An 18174-nucleotide genomic window follows, 5' to 3' on the forward strand; every position below is an offset into this window, starting at 1 on the left:
TCCAATTCTTGCAGAAGCAAACTGTTTTTCAAATGTTGCATCTTCAGAAACATGGGAGGTATCAGCAAGCAAAGAAAGAGTACCGAGGACAAGTAAGATGGGCTTCTCTAAGCCTTGAAGGCCGGCTGTGCCCCTGAAATTTGTCATGTGAGTACAAGATTCAGCCATCCCTGGAAAACCACACTGGGCTTCTGCAAATAGCCTGACTGGCTAGGGATTTCCCCCAGCACCATCAAAGCTGCTGTGACTAGGAGACTTGGGGTGTTGGTCACCAGATATGTTCCGACCCTAAAGAAGTCTTAGCAATGCAAAGTTAGTTTGGGAGCCACAGCTGGGAGATGCCATTTGTCTTCCCTCAGGGGGTCTGAAGCAGCAGGCAGTCTGGCATCTGAGGCTCTGCATTTCTTGGAATCTCTCTTGGAAGAGATGGAAAGGAAAGAGGCTTCTCTGAGGAGATGAGTGGGTTCATATCAGGACCACTAAGCTGCTCCCCGGTTGCCAGTCCAGGCAGTGAGCTGCTGGGCTGGGCAGAGCTCACTGCTGGCTCTCCATCCGCTGCACCTAGTCTTCTCTTGCCAAGCGGAGTTCCCGTGTTGGAAGTGACGTGCTTTTCTAGTTTGGAGTGGAGGCATGGCACATGTTGGACACTAGGCACCCCTTTCTGCTTCGTGCGACCCTCACTTCTTCCCCCTTCACTCTGGATGTTTTCTGGCTTGGGGCTTTCTTCAGGAGCCTCGAGCTCCTCAGGAATAAGGTTACTGGTTCTTTCATTGAACTGGTCTGTGCCAAAGATTTTTGCCAGGACGTTGTTCCCATCTCCTCGAAGGATACCTTTGCGGCAGGGCGTGTTTGCTTGCAAGGAGTCGGCTTCAGAAAAAGCCACACTTCCTACCTGGCCTACTTCACTCCTTTTGGAACACGGCATGCTTTTTTTCAACATGACTGTGTCATCCCTGAAAGGATCTGGATTCTCGCCTTTCTCAGGTAGATTTTTCTCCGAATTGTTTCCTTGATTGGATTGGATGCCTATGGGGTAGTTGATGTGCCTAGCGTGCTTAGTGTGACTGCTCTCGGTATATACTGCATTTCTCTCTCCATGTTCCCCTGAAATGAGACCAAAGGGTGGAGAGTAGTCCAGTGGCAAAAGGGGGCTGGCTTTGAGCCCTGTGGGGTCACCAGCACAGCAGAGGTTTCTTTGTCTGGCTGGGGGATGTGAATTTGCTTCTCCTTGATTTATTGGACTGATTTGAGTCACAGATTCTGGGACAGCAAGCTGTCCCTTCTCGGGTAAATTTACCCTGTTAATTTGCTCACCGTCATAGTTGAGGCTCTCTGCTTCTTGGTATGTTGGGTTTCCTCTAAGCCCAGATGGAAAGCTGCTGGAGGGGAGTCGATTTTCTCTTTGACTCAGGACACTTGCTGTGGATTTGTGTGAATTGGTGGCTAGACCCCAGGAATTTCTACTGTAATATGGCGTTCTTCCTCTCTTTGCTGGGACATAATTCTTTTGGTCCCACGATCCCCAAGATGGAGATGGTATACTCTCTTCCTGTTCAAAGGCATTAGGAGGATAATAATACCCATTGTTTTCTCCTGGTGGTGTTAGAGGAGGAGCCATGTTATAAGATGGAACATGCTCTTCTGGGTGCCAGGGATAATATTCACTATAAGGTGAATCTCTTTGTCTTGGTAAGTTATTTGTGGACTGTTGGAGGTATCCCTTTGGCTCAGATGGATGACTTGGGGCATACAGGTATTTTTCACGGTACTTGACTTGATTTTCTTTGAAGCTAGATTCCTTCCCCCATGCATCAGGTCCTCGGTAAAACTCATCACCTGTTGGGTCAATTGGATCTTCTTCATTATAAGTTGATGGATGTCTCTGACCTGAAGGGTTATTCAGGGGAGGTGATGGGTTTCCTGGTTGACCTGCTGTCCTGGAAGTACCAGGAAAGTCATCTTGCTCATCCCACACATTACCTCTAGAATAAGGAGAGTTCCCCCGGGGATCATAGGGAAGGTATTCAGGGTAGGGGACATTTCCTCTTACTTCAAAGGCTGGATAAAGTAAAGGTTCTTCTTGCTTCATAGGCTCGTCCTCAAAAATTGGAGATCTTTGTTGGGGGTTCCATGTATTGCTTCCAGGAAAAAAGGACTCTCTTGGAGGATAGGGGCCTTCCTCAGTATATGTAGGGTGGTGGGTTCCAGATTTTGTTTCTGGTGGGTTAATTACAGTATCAGATGGACCCTTTCTTGGTTCAGAAAACATTCCCTTGGGAAAATTTGATGTTTGAATACTAGCTGGAAATCTCCTGGAATCTACTCTTGGATAATAAGAATTTTCATGTTGGTCAACTGAATTGACACTTGGTACTGGGGGGTTGCCCTCTGGAGGAGGTATTTTATAATTTGATTTGTTAGTTTCATAACCTTGTGAGTTTCTCCAGGTGCTGGTTGGAACCGTTGTAGGAAAGGTTGTTCTTTCTCTCTGGGTCATTGGATTCTCTTTTGGGTTTTGAGTCTGCTCATCATTATGGACAGTGCCATGATTGGGATCTGCTGACCCACCATTTGTTTCTTCAGGGTGTTTGGTTGGACCTTGGGGTTTTCTTCTGTTATTTACTGGATTCGATACATGATTGGGAGAATTGCTTTTAGAAATGGAAGGATCAACTTTTCGGTAAGCTGTGTTTCCTGGGCGAGCAATTTGTTTGCTTACATAGGCTAAATTATGCCATTGGTAGGTCCTTTGATTTGGATAATTTCTATAAAAAGGGCCATTCAGTCTAGGTACTGAAGGGAGTCCTGTTTGGCTCCATTGTCTGCTCACAGGAAAACCTCGAAAATTAGGGTTTGGAGAATTTTCAAAAACATTTGGCTGATTTGGGATCTGGGGGACCTGAACTCCTGGTCCCTCATGGCCTGAGACATTAACAGTAGGAGCCAAGTTAATCCCAGGATGTACTCCTTGGTTATTCCCAGGGTTCTGATCTTGAGCTTCTTTCCCTGTTGGGCTGGTCTCATTTCCCCCTTGATTCCCTCCTGGGCTAGGTACAGTTGGTTGAGTTGAATTGTTCTCAGGGACTGTGACATTGGCTGGGGGAGCTGAAGTTGTGCTCTCCACTTTGGGTGGATCCTCCTCTTTGGGCTTTTCAAAATCTTGTTCAAACATCTCTTCTGAATAATATGGGGGCCGCCCTCCAAATCCTTGATATCCAAAATAGCCAAAATAAGGATTCTGTAGGGAGAAAGAAGTAAATCAGGGATTTCTCTCTTGATCAATGACATTTCTTTGGAAATTTCCAACATGAAGCGGGAATCCCATCAGTCACATTATCTCCAAATAGAGTTAATATCATGTTAGCTTTGAATACTGCTCTCAAGAACAATCTTTTTTTTTTCTTATATTAAGTATCTAGGTACCATGGCATAGTAACTAATGAACCATCCCAAAAGTCAGCAAGATCTAGGTTCAAATTTTGTCCCTGACATGTACTGACTATGTAACCCTGGCCAAATCACTTAACCTCTCGGTGTTCTAGGTAATTCTCTAAGATTGTAGTTGCAGATGAATATTGACTTTCATTGACAGAAGTAATTTCCTCACTTCTAAGTTCCTTATGTCAGTGAAATAATACATTCAGTAACTATATAGAACTGAAATCCCTTATAAAGCCCTCAAAGTAGATAGGCATTCAGAGAAAGCCAGTTGGCCAAAATCATTTGGAACGCTTAAAGCATCTTCCCCAATGGGCCATGGGCCATGTTAAGGCCAATCTCAAGCAGAATTATGAAGTAGGCAGAATTTGCCTTTGCATTCTCAGGACACCTCCCTTTCATAGCATCTTCCCATATCTTTCAGGTTCCAATTCCTACCCCACCCCAAATCTACAGTTGGGAGAGGAGCAGTTACTACTAACTGACATCTTAGCATCAATTTCTCAATTGTTACCTTTCCTGAGGGTGTTTGCTGTCTAAATCTTACTCCTGTTTGTCTCCTGTTGGAGGAGTTCTAAGCACTGATGAGCATCGATGGGGTTAGTATTCCTGTAAACAAGGAACCTTCCTGAGTCCCTACAATTGCATCCTATAGGCAGCTGCCTACTCAGTGTAAGATTTGCCCTGATTTATGCATGCGTTTGGTCAGAGGGTATTACTGTTTGCTGTTAATGTAACTCTTGGTGTTTTCAGTAGGAAATAGATTCATAAACTCACAGAATCCCAGAATATGAGTCCTAGAAGGATCTTTAAGTTCATCTGCTCCAATAGATGAGGCTGGACTCATGGCCAGAGGACTTCCCTTTACCCATTGTAATAGAAATAGCCAGAACAAGAAATGTGGTCTCCTTGTTTACACACATTTGATCTTAGCCAGAGGGCTCAGCTATAATCACATCTATAACTGTAGATACTTTTTTGGGGGGGATGGAGAGAATTATTCTCATTTTATAGGTAGAAAAAAGAGACAGACAAGTGAGATGACATATCTAAGGTCACAGAAGAAATCATGGGGTGGAACAAAGAGCATGCTCTCGATTTCCAAACCTGGCCCCAGCATGTCCTGAGGTCTTTCTGCTATAAGAATAAAAGCAACAATAATCATAACAAAAATACAATAATAGCTATCACTGATATAGCACTTCCTATGTACCAGGCACTTTCTAAATAGGATCTCATTGGATCCTCACAGCAAACCTGTGAAGTAGTTACTATTATTAAACCCATTTTAGAGTTGGAGAAACTAATCAGGCATTAGTTAAGTGACTTGCCCAGGGTCACACTGCTAGATAAATGTCTGAGGCTGGATTTGAACTTAGGCCTTCCTGACTCCTGGCCTCGTGCTTCGTCCTTTGCACCACCTTGCTATTTGTATTAGGTTCTTTCTTCGACTGCTCTGGACGCAGTATTCTTGTTTAAACACAACTATGAGGAAATAGTTCAGGACATTGTGCTTTACAAACTCTAAAGCCTGTGATAGAGGTAGGACGTGAGTCATTATACCCATTTTAAAGATGAGGAAACTGAAACTCAGAGAAACGAAGTAGTTGACCATAAAGTTGTCAGTTGGCACAGCTGGCACTGGACCGCAGCCAGGCCTTCAGAGATCACATCCAGCACACCTGCTATTATAATAGACCTCTTCTTTATATTAAAAAAAATTTTTTTTTGGTGAGGCAATTGGGGTTAAGTGACTTGCCCAGGGTCACACAGCTAGTAAGTGTTAAGTGTCTGAAGCCGGATTTGAACTCAGGTCCTCCTGAATCCAGGGCCAGTGCTCTATCCACTGTGCCACCTAGCTGCCCCAACCTCATCTTTATCTTAACCAACTGTGGTAGGGGACATTTCATAATGGGATTTTTAGAAGGGACTTGCTGCTATCTCCTCTTTCTCTCTCACTCATCTATCTATCTATCGAAACATTTATCTATCTATCTATCTATCTATCTATCTATCTATCTATCTATCTATCTATCTATCTACACACCTATCCATCCATCCACCCATCCATCCATCCATCCATCCATCTATCTATCTATCTATCTATCTATCTATCTATCTATCTATCTATCTATCTATCTATCTATCTATATGTCTATCTATCTTTCTACCTACCTACCTACCTATCTATCCATCCATCCATCCATCTGTTTACCCATAGACAAGTTATCAAGTCAATAAATGTTTATCTACATCTATCATCTATCTATTTATCTATCCATCCTGATTTTGATTACATTAAATTAAAAAGGTTTTGTACAAACAGAAGCAATGCATCCAAAATTAGAAGGGAAGCAGAAATCTGGGAAACAATTTTTATAACCAGTACTTCTGATAAAGGCCTCATTTCTAAAATATATCAGGAACTAAATCATATTTATAAGAATCCAAGTCATTCCCCAATTGAGAAATGGTCAAAGGATGAACAGGCAGTTCTCTGATGAAGAAATCAAAGCTATCTATTGCCATATGAAAAAATGCTCTAAATCACTATTGATTAGAGAAATGCAAATTAAAACAACTCTGAGGTACCACCTGACACCTATCAGATTGGCTAATATGACAAAAAAGGAAAATAATAAATGTTGGAGAAGCTGTGGAAAAATTGCAACACTAATGGAACATTCTGGATAGCAATTTGGAATTATGCCCAAAGGGCTATAAAGCTGTGCATACCCTTTGACCCAGCAATACCACTATTGGGCCTTTTCCCCAAAGATATCATAAAAAGGGAAAAGGACCCACATGTACATAAATATTTATAGCTGCTCTTTTTGTGGTGGCAAGGAATTGGAAATTGAGGGGCTGCCCATCAATTGGGGAATGACTGAATAAGTTGTGGTACATGAATGTAATGGAATTCTATTGTGCTGTAAGAAACGAAGAGCAGGCAGATTTCAGAGAAACCTGGAAGGACTTGCATGAACTGGTGATGAGTGAGATGAGCAGAACAAGAAGAACATTGTACACAATATCATCAACATCATGTGTTGATCAACTGTGATAGACTTGATTCTTCTCAGCAATACAACGGTATAAGATAGTTCCAAAGGACTCATGATGGAAAAGGCTCTCCAAATCCAGAAAAAAAGAACTGTGGAATATGGATGCAGACTGGACCATACTATTTCATTTATCTATCCATCAAAGTATCTATCTTTCCATTATCTGTCTATCCATATATCTATCAAATATCTACCCACGTACCTTCCTGTTCATGCATCCATCCATCTATCCATCCATGTATCTCTCCTTTTCCATCTATCCATCACTTATCTATACATCCATCATCTATCTTCGTCATCTTCTTCTTCATCATCATCTACCTTTATCTATGGTACAGTGGATGCGGGTAGAATCACAACTATCTTGGGGGTAATCAGGGCTTCATGGTGATAAAATTTAGAGGGCTCAAATACCACTTGTTCATCAGATGGAAAAAAGCTCCCTGAGATTAGCATCTAGTTGGCAAGCTTAATTAATTAAAATAGGAATCTACTAGATGGCATCCCTCCTTTACCCAGAAGCTGAATGATAGGTGAAATTCTCCCCTGCCTGGCCACATCTTACTTCTGTGCTTGCAATGAGACTCCTTGCCCTTGGACCCAACCTGATCTGGGGTCTCTGTGGACCAGTGTCCAGTAATTTTGGTTCCCCCCTCCTCCATAAGGTGGTGTACTTGGGTCTCTTGCCCTCATGTGGCCTTCCATCTCTGACAAATCTTCCTAGGCCACCATTTTTCTCAACTATAGATTTTTTCCAACTCTTTCATTTGTTTTCCAATCAATGGAAATCCATTTTCTATTGCTCCTAACTCCTCCCTAATCTAAATGAGAAGGAAAAACAAACAAACCCTGTTCCAAATGTGTATTCAGGTATACATTTTTTTTTTTTTTTTAGTGAGGCAATTGGGGTTAAGTGACTTGCCCAGGGTCACACAGCTAGTAAGTGTTAAGTGTCTGAGGCCGGATTTGAACTCAGGTACTCCTGACTCCAGGGCCGGTGCTCTATCCACTGCGCCATCTAGCTGCCCCCAGATATACATTTTAAAGGTGTAAAATGAAAGGGGTTTGACTAGCTGGCCTTTAAAGTACCTTCCCGCTCAGATCTATGATCCTGTGCTCTGAGATCTCTCCTTCCCCTTTCCACCCTCCCAAAGCCTCCTTCAAATGTCTTTGTCCTAAAAAAGTCAATTTGAGGTGCCTGCTGTATTGCTTCAGTTCCCCGCAGTGTTTCATGGTGCTTGGCTCAGGGACTGTCTTTGCTAGTAGTGGCGCAGGCTTCAGTGACACCTTCAGAAGCCCTGTTCCCACAGATCTAATGGAACGAAATATTTCAAGGAGGTAAATCAGGCAGATAGGGTAACGTAGGAAGCAATCCCATAAGTTCATAGAACTTGTACCTGTCTACATTGCTCAGGCCCTAGCAGAGGCCCAGCTATAGTAATTTACTTTTAAATTTGAGTAATGATGATCTGTGGGTCTCTTGTCCCATAGACCATTAGTCTGGCATTTGATGATTCTCAGAAGACTTGGATTGTAATTCTCACTCAATCATTAATTCAGTGTGTAACCTTAGATAAGTTAGGTCTCCGTTTTCTCTTTGTAAAATGGGGAGAGTGGATGAGTTGACTTCAGCGGTTGCTTCTAATTCTGAAAACTATGATCCTAAATCATCCTGGGTTCCTTTGACTGTTTCCAGTGTTATTAGACCAAGAAAATAGATTTTGGTTTTCTCTTCTCCTATCATCCAATTTCCTTTAAGCTTTGGGCACAAAGGCTGATGTTTGTTGGATGGACTCAATGGGTATGGAGTGGCAAACGGTTATTTCTAGAGATGGTCTATGGCTGGAATTCTACTTACCCCGCCTTCCTCATTGCTGACTGGTGGACGTCCATACCCCGGGGGCACACGCTGAAAGGGGCAAAACAGGATTAACTCAACAGAGATATTCAAAGCAGACCAAAGAGAACCACTGGCACATTCCTGGCACTGACCACTTTTGAAGGAATTTGTACTGTGTCTCTGCGATAGCCTCAAGCTGTGGACTTAGGGGTGAACAATTTCATCAGGCATCATTAACTCTCATGTTCTTGGATTACTCAAATTTATCTTATCTGACACTGTCCAACAATCACAATAATGTGTAATCAGGAACTGGCCAACAGGTCCAATCCTGACTAAGCATACACAAAGTCTTTGGCTGCTAAGAACTGCATTGATCTAGGGAACTTCAGATGAGAAAACTCCCCCTACCAAGGTAGACTGGTATCTATACTGCCACTTATAGTCTTAGAGCACTGGCAAGTTAAATGATTTTCCCATGATGGCAGTGGTGGGACTTAAATTTAGATTTTCCTGACTCCAAGTCCATTGACTAGGGCATATTGCTTTGTGCTTAACTAATGCTTTGTAAATGGAATTAAAATGAGGACAACCATATCACCTACGTCACAGGAGTGTTGGGAGAATCAAATGAGAAAACATAGTTTAACAGTTCCCTAAACAGCAAATTAACATTTCCTAAAAGTAGGAAATGTCATTTTGTCAACTTTAAATCATGATCTAAATGTAAGTTATTATTTGAATGGCGCTTTTCACTTTTTAAAGTGAGCCAGAAAGAACATGGGACTTGGAGTCAGTAGCAAGTCATCAATTCTCTGGATCTCAGTTTCCCCATCTATAAAATGAAGACCGCAGGCAGCTAGGTGGTACAGTGGATAAAGCACTGGCCCTGGATTCAGGAAGACCTGAGTTCAAATCCAGCCTCAGACACTTGACCCTTACTAGCTGTGTGACCCTGGGCAAGTCACTTGACCCTCATTGCCCCCTCAAAAAAAAAAAAACTAAAATGAAGACCAATAAGAATAATAATTCTAAGGCCTATAAAACATTCATACATGTATATGATCCCATTTGATCCTCACAACCACCCTGTGAGCTTGGTGTTATTGTCTTCGTTTTCCAGATGAGGTAAACTGAGGCTGACACTGATGAAGGGCCTTGCCCAGGCTCACACAGGAAGTGACTGAGGCAAGATTTCAATTCTGGTCTTCCTAACTCCTGGTTTGGTGCTCTAGTCACTGCCAGGTCAATACCTCCAACAATATGACCATTGACTCAATTTATTGGCAGGTGCTGGTCTAGGTGCAACAAATTTTTGCATCTCATGAGTGTAAAGTCCTTGGGTTCTGCCTGGTGTTATCTGAATCCCTGAAAGGAATCAGAAACAGCACTGGAGTCTCATTTTACAGGTGTCAGATCCCCATCCTCTGATCCAGAGAATGGATTGTGGGCCACCTTCTTCCTGTGACCATCCCCCTCCACACATAAAGATGCACGCACACACAGTCACATATGCACACATACATACACATCCAGTCTCTAGGAGAGGATCAAATGATGGAGATTAAAAGGCTCTCTTCTTTGTGGGTGACAATAATTGTGGGAGGTGTGAGCTCAAGTGAATGACTTGTTGCATAACTGCCCAGCAAACCTATCCTTAGTCACCACCATGGGAATTACCTTGGGTTGAGACAAAGATCCTGAACCAAACTGTGCAATATTGTTTCTTTTCTGGGAACACAACATGGGGAAAACCTGGCAAATTCCCACAGTCCTTGGAGGTGTTCTACCTAGATAAGAGTGAATCATCCCAGTGCCATCCTTATAGAATATTTTGCCTGAAACAGACTTTCTCTCTGTGCCTTTAGTATACTTAAGTATAACAAACACTGAAAGAAGAAAAACTGAATAAATTCTTACTCCGTGAAATGGGTGGTTTGGTGGTGACGGAAAGCCTCCTGGATTATACATCTGTAAGTGAGAAAAACCAGCGCCAAGGTTTATTAAAAAAATCATATTGATCTATCCCTTATTTTCTTTTTCTTTCTTTCTTTCTTTTTTCCAGGGCGATGAGGGTTAAGTGACTTGCCCAGGGTCACACAGCTAGTAAGTGTCAAGTGTCTGAGGCCGAATTTACACTCAGGTCCTCCTGAATCCGGGGTCGGTGCTTTATCCACTGTGCCACCTAGCTGCCCCTGATCTATCCCTTATTGAATTACTTTTTGACAAGTGGCCAACAAGTTTCTTTTGTTGAACTTATTATTCTTTCTATTACATTTACTGGGTTTCATGATTTCAAGGCATATTTTAAAACTCCCATGACCCCAAATCAAATTAGAATGGGAGGAATCACAATTTTTTTTGTATTTTAATTTGAACATTTTCAAACTGAAGGTTATTGGAAATCTATCTCAACATTATTTTTGCAAAATGGTTTTTATGGTAATTTATTAATGTATGTACATAGTCAAATATATAATTCTATATTATAATGTTTCTAATATGTATTTAGAAATATATTTGCATATTTCTGATATAGAATTCCATATTCTAATATATTGTATTTCTAACATAATTATTCTAATATATAATTCTATATTTGAATGTATATTATATTTCTACATTTCTAATATATAAACCCTTATTCTAATATGTTATATATTTCTCATGTATAATTCTATATACTAAAATATATTTCAATATATAATTCTTTACTCTAATAGGTAGATTTTTAATATATAATCCAATGTTCTAATAGATTATCTTTATATATTTCTAAATATAATCCTATATTTTAATACATAATATATTTCTAATATATAATTTTGTATTCTAATATAATTCTGTTATATTTCAAACATATAATTCTATATTCTAATATGTGTTATACGTTTCTAATACATAATTCCATATTTGAACATATTTCTAACATATAATTCTATATTGGAATATATTTATATATTTCTAATATACAATTCTATATTCTAATATAATTCAATATATAATTCTATAGTTTAATGTGATATTTCTAATGTATAATTTTTCTTTCTTTCTTTCTTTCTTTCTTTCTTTCTTTCTTTCTTTCTTTCTTTCTTTCTTTCTTTCTTTCTTTCTTTCTTCCTTCCTTCCTTCCTTCCTTCCCTTCTTTTTTCTTTTTATTTATTTATTTTTTTGCGGGTCAATGACTTGCCCAAAGTCACACAGCTAGTAAGTGTCAAGTCTCTGATGCTGGATTTGAACTCACATCCTCCTCAATCCAGGGCCAGTGCTTTACCCACTGCACTACCTAGCTGCCCCCTCTAATGTATAATTCTATGTTCTAATCTATATATTTCTGACATAATTCTATATTCTTAAATACTTTATACAGTGCTTAAATTCTAATATATAATTTTATATTCTAATATATTATCCTTTACATGTCAAATATTTACTTCTATATTCCAATACATTAAATATTTTTATATTTTCAAAAAGCAATTCAATATTTTAATATATTTGTAACATACATTATATATTTTTACATATATGATATGTTTATATATTGATCAATAGTATATTTATCTACAATTTTTCTTTGGGGTGATAGGGGTCATTACCCATAAAATAACAAAATCTTAGACTTCCAAGGAACTGTAGATTCCATCTATTCCAACCTATGTGTGAGCAAGGCCCTTCTATGATATTCCTGGTGATGGATCATCCATCCTTCTGTGTTAGAGGATTCCCTACCTTCTGAGGCAGCCAGTTCCATCTGGACAGTTTCTAATGACTCTATCAAACCCAAATCAGACTCCTGTCTGTCATTTAAAATGATTCACAGCCTGTCGTGTGCCTCTGTTTCAAGTCTTTGAGCTTATTACTCACTCCACATAAGCTACATGCAGCCATACTGGCCTCTTTTCCTTTCTTTACATCAACATTCCAGCGCCTCTCTCCCAGCCTGATGCAGGCTGTCTCCCATGCCTGGAGGCCTCTCTCCTCACCAACACATGTGGCCAAGAAAACTCATCTGTCCCACTCTGTAGGGCACTGATGCCCTGTCTAGTCTTCCTGTGTCATCACACTACCGTGGCCCCCCATCCCCATCCAATGTTGGCTCTGTTGCGTGGTTTTCTCAGGTGGATTCGGTGGCTCTGTCTGTCCCCTCTGTCCAGAATGCTTTTCTCATCTCTCATTTACTATCTACTTCACACATATTTCGTGCATGATTGGTTATTTGCATATTTTCTCCCCCATCAGAATTTTTTTTTTGCCTTTGTGTTCCTAGTACTTAGTATGGTATCATATCATAAGTGCTTAATATGTTTGTTGACCGATTGGCTGACTGACTCTAAGTGTTCAAGACAACTCTCAAGATTACAAATTTCAGGGAAAGTGATGTTCTGCAGTGGAAGAGGGGATTTCCTCATCTGGGAGTGCTGTCTCCCTCTATCAGAACGTGAGCTCCTTTTCTGTTTACATTCCCAGGGCTTTGCACATAAAATACTCATTCATTTGTTCATTGAATCTTGTCCCTATCCCTGGTAAACTTTATACCGTGTCTACATAACAGTAACTCCCATTTACCTGGTGCTTTAGGGTTTACAAAGCACTTACAACTCAGTGAGGTTGATATTGTGAGAATCATTAGCCCCACTTTACAGATAAGGAAACTGATGCTCCACTGAGCCTTGCCTAAAGTCACATACTAAGTACTAGAGCCTTCGTCTGAACTCAGTTTTCTCCTGACCCTAAGGCCCTGGCTCTTCCTCCTCCATCCTGTTGTTTTTACTTGTCAGTTTGATTGGCTGAAAGTTCTGGAACTCTCCCCTTTGTTTTTTTAATTTACAGGGTGCCAGGTATCTGACTTCACTGGGGATTTTTGGATAAATTGTGGATTATCCTAAGAGGGTCATATTTATATTAGGGTGCATGAACTGTCTGAGAAGCTCATATTAACTTTAAAGGCAAAAAGCTAATCATTCTTAATAAATATTTTTAAAAATGGGACTCACCTGTGGAAACTGCCAGGGTGGCTGGTGAAAAGGAAACATACCATTACCAAATGTTGGGTATTGCTGGAGAAAGAGTTTGAAAGAAAGAAAAGGGTTAAATGGTTAAAGAAAGACAACATCAATGAATCTATATCTACCTGTCTTCTATTCATTTACTGATTTGTTTATGTTTATTTATCTCTCTACCTGACATCTATTCATTTACTTTTTTATCTGTTTCTTTTTCTATTACTTGCCATATTTATTTATCTATCTATCTATTCATTAACTCACATATTTATCTATCATCTATCTATTTATTCACCTGTCATCTATTTTTATGTTTCATTTGTTTGCTTATCTATTTATTCATTTACCTAGCTATCATTTATTTTTTCACTAATCTCTTTCTTTATCTATCATCTATCACTATTTATTTTGCTTGTCTTTATCCTCTCTCTCTCTCATCTTTCTATCCATCTGTCTGTCTTTCTGTCTGTCTGTCTATCTATCTATCCACCCATCCATCTATTCATCCAGCTACCATCTAGCTATCATCTATTTAACAATTTAATCAACCACTCCAATCTCCTACAGTCTTAGAGGCAGCTAGGTGGTGCTGTACCTGGAGTTAGGAAAACATGAGTTTGAATGTAGCCTCAGACATTTGCTGGCTGTGTGACCCTGGACAAGTTATTTCACCTGTCTGCCTCAGTTTCCTTGATTATAAAATGGGGATTATAATAGGACCTGCCTTTCAGGTTTGTTGTGAGGATCAAGGGAAATAATGTTTGAAAAGTGCCTGGCATGGTGCCTGGCACAAAGTAGGTACTTAAATCTTTATTTTCTTTCATTCATCCTAGAGAGTTTCCCTGGGGGAATGGGAGGTAAGGTAACTTGTTCAAGGTCACATAATCAGTATGTGTCAGAGTCAGGATTTGAATTCAGGTCTTCCTGATTATTCACTATGTGATACTATGAGTAGGGAGGCCCATAGTCCACCTAAATCATCATTTTAGCCCCTACCTCCCAATCTCTTTACTTCGATTTCCTGCCTTCAGTCAGGACCCCACTTCAGTGGTCTGCCATGTTATCCTCCATGCCTTGCATATTGAACATATAAGGCATAATTCTAGGCCTAATGGCTTTAGCCCATAGGATTTTTAGAATTATGGGGACATAGATCACACTGGCAAACTCCCTTATGTCACTAGTGAGGAAACTGAGTCACAGATCATTCAAGCAGCTTGCTAGAGGTCACACAGCAGACTCAGCAGCTAAGGTGTCTGAACTTTCAGTCCACTGTCCATATCCAATATGATGGGTGAATCTACAGCTTAAAAAATTAATTTTCCTCATCAATAAAAATTCACTTTCTCTCTCTCTTAGCTTTCCCTCTCTCCACTGAGAAAGAAAGAGCAAAACCTTTATTGCAAACCTAGATAGATCATCAAGCAAGACAAATTCCTGCATGATTCTGGTTGTTTATTTTTTAAAAGGATAGAGCAGCATCTTTGAATTACTACTATTTCGCTCGAGTAACATGATTCTAAAAGGTGAATGGTTTGACTTGTTGAATAAATAAGTGACTTCAGCACTACTTCCAGCAGAGTAGAAAATAAAGGACACATTTAGAATAGGTGGCACAGTGGATAGAGTGCCGGGCCTAGAGTCAGGAAAACTTGAGTTCAAATCCAGCTTCAAACACTTTCTAACTTTGTGTCCCTTGGCAAGTCACTTCACCCTGTGTGTCTCAGTTTCCTCATCTGTAAAAATGAGCTAGAGAAGGAAACCACTCCTTTATCTCTGCCTAGAAAACCCCAAATGGGGTCACAAAGACTGAACACGACTGAAATGACTGAACCCTCAGGGGATAGAACTCTGATCCTGGAGCCAGGAGAATCTGAGTTCAAATCCTGCCTTAGACACTAACTAGTTGTGTGACTCTGGGCAAATGACTTCAAGTCTCTCATTCTTAACTTCCTCGTCTGTAAAATGGAGGCAATAATAGCACCTACCTCCCAGAGTTGTTGGGAAGATCAAATGGTATATAAAGCACCTTGCAAGCCTATATAAATGCTATTAATAATAATAATTACTATTTAAAGATGTGACAATCTACTTCTACCCACATTCTGTAGTTTGATGAGCTTTGTCTAGAAGGAGTATTGGAGTAAATGGGGGCAATCACATTTCCTCACTCCCTCTAAGGTTCTCTTTTACAATTGATTGATAATCCAAGTAAACCAACATTAACTGTAGGCTGTTCGTCCTCTTCTTTGGGCCGAGGAGGGCCCTCGGGGGGATTTTTCACAGGTGGCTTGGGCGTGAGCTTCATTGTCGGTGGTTGGGTAGGGGTTGGGTGTTCCTGGCCCTCCCCTGCCTTCATCTGTGGCCTTGGTAAATTCGGTGGCATGGGGAATGGGGAATGGGGTGGCTTCTGAGGAAGCCACGTGTTGGGTGGTGGCTGGGGCCACATCGGCATCTGGATCTGTGGAAACTGCTGGGCAAGCCGTATGTTGTATCCATACAGAGGACCGAGGTGTGCCATCTGGAAGGGAGACAACAAACGTGAAGGGGTGGGAGGGATGTGGTGCTGAAGATGGAGATTCTCAACAGCTACATCATGACACCTAACACCACAGAGAACAAATCCCCCTCCCCTGGTGTCAGCACCCTAAACCTGAACAGGGAAAGAGGATACCAGAAAACCTCACGCCTTCAGCTGGGCTCTGACACTTGCAGGACACTGCCACATGAGAGTTTCATTTCAAAAAATAGAAAAAGAAAGAAGGAGGGCAGGGGGAGAATGAGAGATTTTCTGTTTTGGTTGGTGGTTCTGTGAGGCTGTGTAATTAGGATTGCATGAGGAATTTGTGCTGAGTTAATATTATATGATGGGATGTCCACAAAATATTGTTGTTGTTTGTCCTTCATTCTCAAAGAGGACTGAGACATCGACATGGGGAGGTGATGTCAAGATTTGCTCTGAATTGGATTTAAATGAGGGAGGGCTGTGCAAAGTCACCAACCTTGTTCTCTCCTCCAGAGCTATCTGGGTCCAGACAACTGGAGATGGCCCTGGATGTTTAAGGTAATTGGGGTTAAGTGACTAGCCCAGCTAGCCAGTGTCTGAGGTGTGATTTGAACTCAGGTCCTCTTGATTCCAGAGCCAGTGCTCTATCCACTGTGCCACCTAGCTGCCTCCTATAGAATATAGATCAAGGACGACGACGAGGAGAAAGGCAATAAATGGGAAGAAATTAAAGGCTGGGTAAATGGTATTTTTTTTTCTTAAATTAAACTTGTTTTTTCATTGGTAATGAAATGACAATAAAGTGACTAAAAACCAAACCAAAACAATCCAACAACAGGAAAAAGAGGAGCAGAGGCTGAGTTCCTGGAGAATCCATCAACTTGCCATCTGACTTGCAACTGCTAGACTTAAAGAGTTTTCTTGGTTATTATTAGATGTTATTAGGGTCATGTAGCCATGATGTGTCAGGGGCAGGACTGGAATCCATCTCTTCCTGACTCAGAGGCAAGATCTCTATTCACTACACCATGTTGGATGCCTCTCTGGCCAAGGATCAGGTCTCTCTATTCTCTTTGTGTGGTGTCTACTTTAATAAGTGTTTATGGATTGTGAGAAAGAAGGGTAGGAAGCTAGGAAAAAGTAAAATAAGTCACTGGGGGAGTGGAGTAAAGTAAATCTTTTCTGACCCTTGTACAGAGCAGCTTCGTCCCAAAGTACCAACATGCAAGGAGGCATATTTTATCACTTTTGTCTTTTGTCATTTTTCTGCACTCTTTTCAGTCTTCTCACCCTGTGTCATGTGGTGCCACAGAGGTCCTGCCCTTTTCCCTTGCATCCTTTTGTTTTTTCTACCCCTTTGCTCTCTTCCTGCAGGTGACTTATTAAGACTGCTCTCCATATATCTAACTTGGGAAGATTGAACTCCTTCCCAGCTCCCAATCTAATTTGCCCCAGGGGTAAGAGTTCTTAGTTGCAACTTGGTGTTGGTGTATCTATTGTGTTACTATTAAAACAGGTGGGCACAGGGCAGCTAGGTGGCACAGTGGATAGAGCACCGGCCCTGGATTCAGATGGACCTGAGTTCAAATCTGGCTTCAGACACTTAACACTCACTAGCTGTGTGACCCTGGGCAAGTCACTTAACCCCAATTGCCTCACCAAAAAAAAAAAGACACCCCCCCCAAAAAAAAAAACCAGGTGGGCAGGCAGGGAAAAACTTTCCTAGAGAAGAATGTGAACACCAACAGAAGGTCAGAGATGCTTCTAAGGGGAATTTACCTGTGGCGTGTTCATGAAGTTGTACTGTCCATACCGCATCATCTGTGGGCAAAGAGGTCTGTTAGTGGCCCAATGTAAAGTCTTTCTTTTGTTCTACCTAGTGACCCACCTCCCGTCTTCCAAAAGGACAGTGCCCTGGTTTCAAGATGCGGTGGCCACACCATGTGACTACCATCATTTTGTGAAAAGGGCAGGATCAAAACAAATGAAATCAAAGGACTCCAGGAGCATTTGGAGTCAGAATCTTATCTCTAGAAGGATGGCCATAAGCTAATGGAAGGAGAGGGAGGGAGCAAACATATATTAAGCATTTACTATTTGCTATGTGCTACGTGCTTTACAAATAGTATCTCATTTGATCGTCACAACTACACTCTGAGGGAGGTGCTGTTATCCCTTATTTTGCAGTTGAGGAAACTATGGCAAAGAGCTTTATCCACTATGTTATCTAGAACAAAATTTCTTAACCTAGGGTCATGAACTTGTTTTTAAGAGCTATTTTAGGGGCAGCTAGGTAGTGCAGGGGATAGAGAGCAAGCC

At 41.0% G+C, this 18174-nt stretch overlaps 1 protein-coding gene across 1 annotated transcript; it reads right to left on the reverse strand.

Annotated features, from left to right (window-relative positions):
- Window positions 1-355: 355 nt before the first annotated feature.
- Window positions 356-13394, reverse strand: ENAM (enamelin). Its single transcript, XM_043972357.1, has 3 exons — window positions 13341-13394; window positions 8362-8412; window positions 356-3238 (listed from the first exon to the last, which is right to left on the reverse strand). The coding sequence occupies exons 1-3, from the start codon at window positions 13377-13379 to the stop codon at window positions 356-358; spliced, it is 2973 nt and encodes a 990-aa protein (XP_043828292.1). The 5' UTR covers window positions 13380-13394.
- Between the last annotated feature and the right edge of the window lie 4780 nt (window positions 13395-18174).

This window comes from Dromiciops gliroides, chromosome 6 (assembly GCF_019393635.1).
Source record: "Dromiciops gliroides isolate mDroGli1 chromosome 6, mDroGli1.pri, whole genome shotgun sequence".
Lineage (NCBI taxonomy): Eukaryota > Metazoa > Chordata > Mammalia > Microbiotheria > Microbiotheriidae > Dromiciops > Dromiciops gliroides.

Coding starts and splice junctions, on each gene's coding strand:
- ENAM (XM_043972357.1), bottom strand. CDS start 13,379: ATGTTTCCTTTTCACCAGCCACCCTGGCAGTTTCCACAG. Junction 8,413..13,340: donor CACCCTGGCAGTTTCCACAG/GTGAGTCCCATT, acceptor TGCCCCTTTCAG/CGTGTGCCCCCGGGGTATGG. Junction 3,239..8,361: donor TCAGCAATGAGGAAGGCGGG/GTAAGTAGAATT, acceptor TTCTCCCTACAG/AATCCTTATTTTGGCTATTT.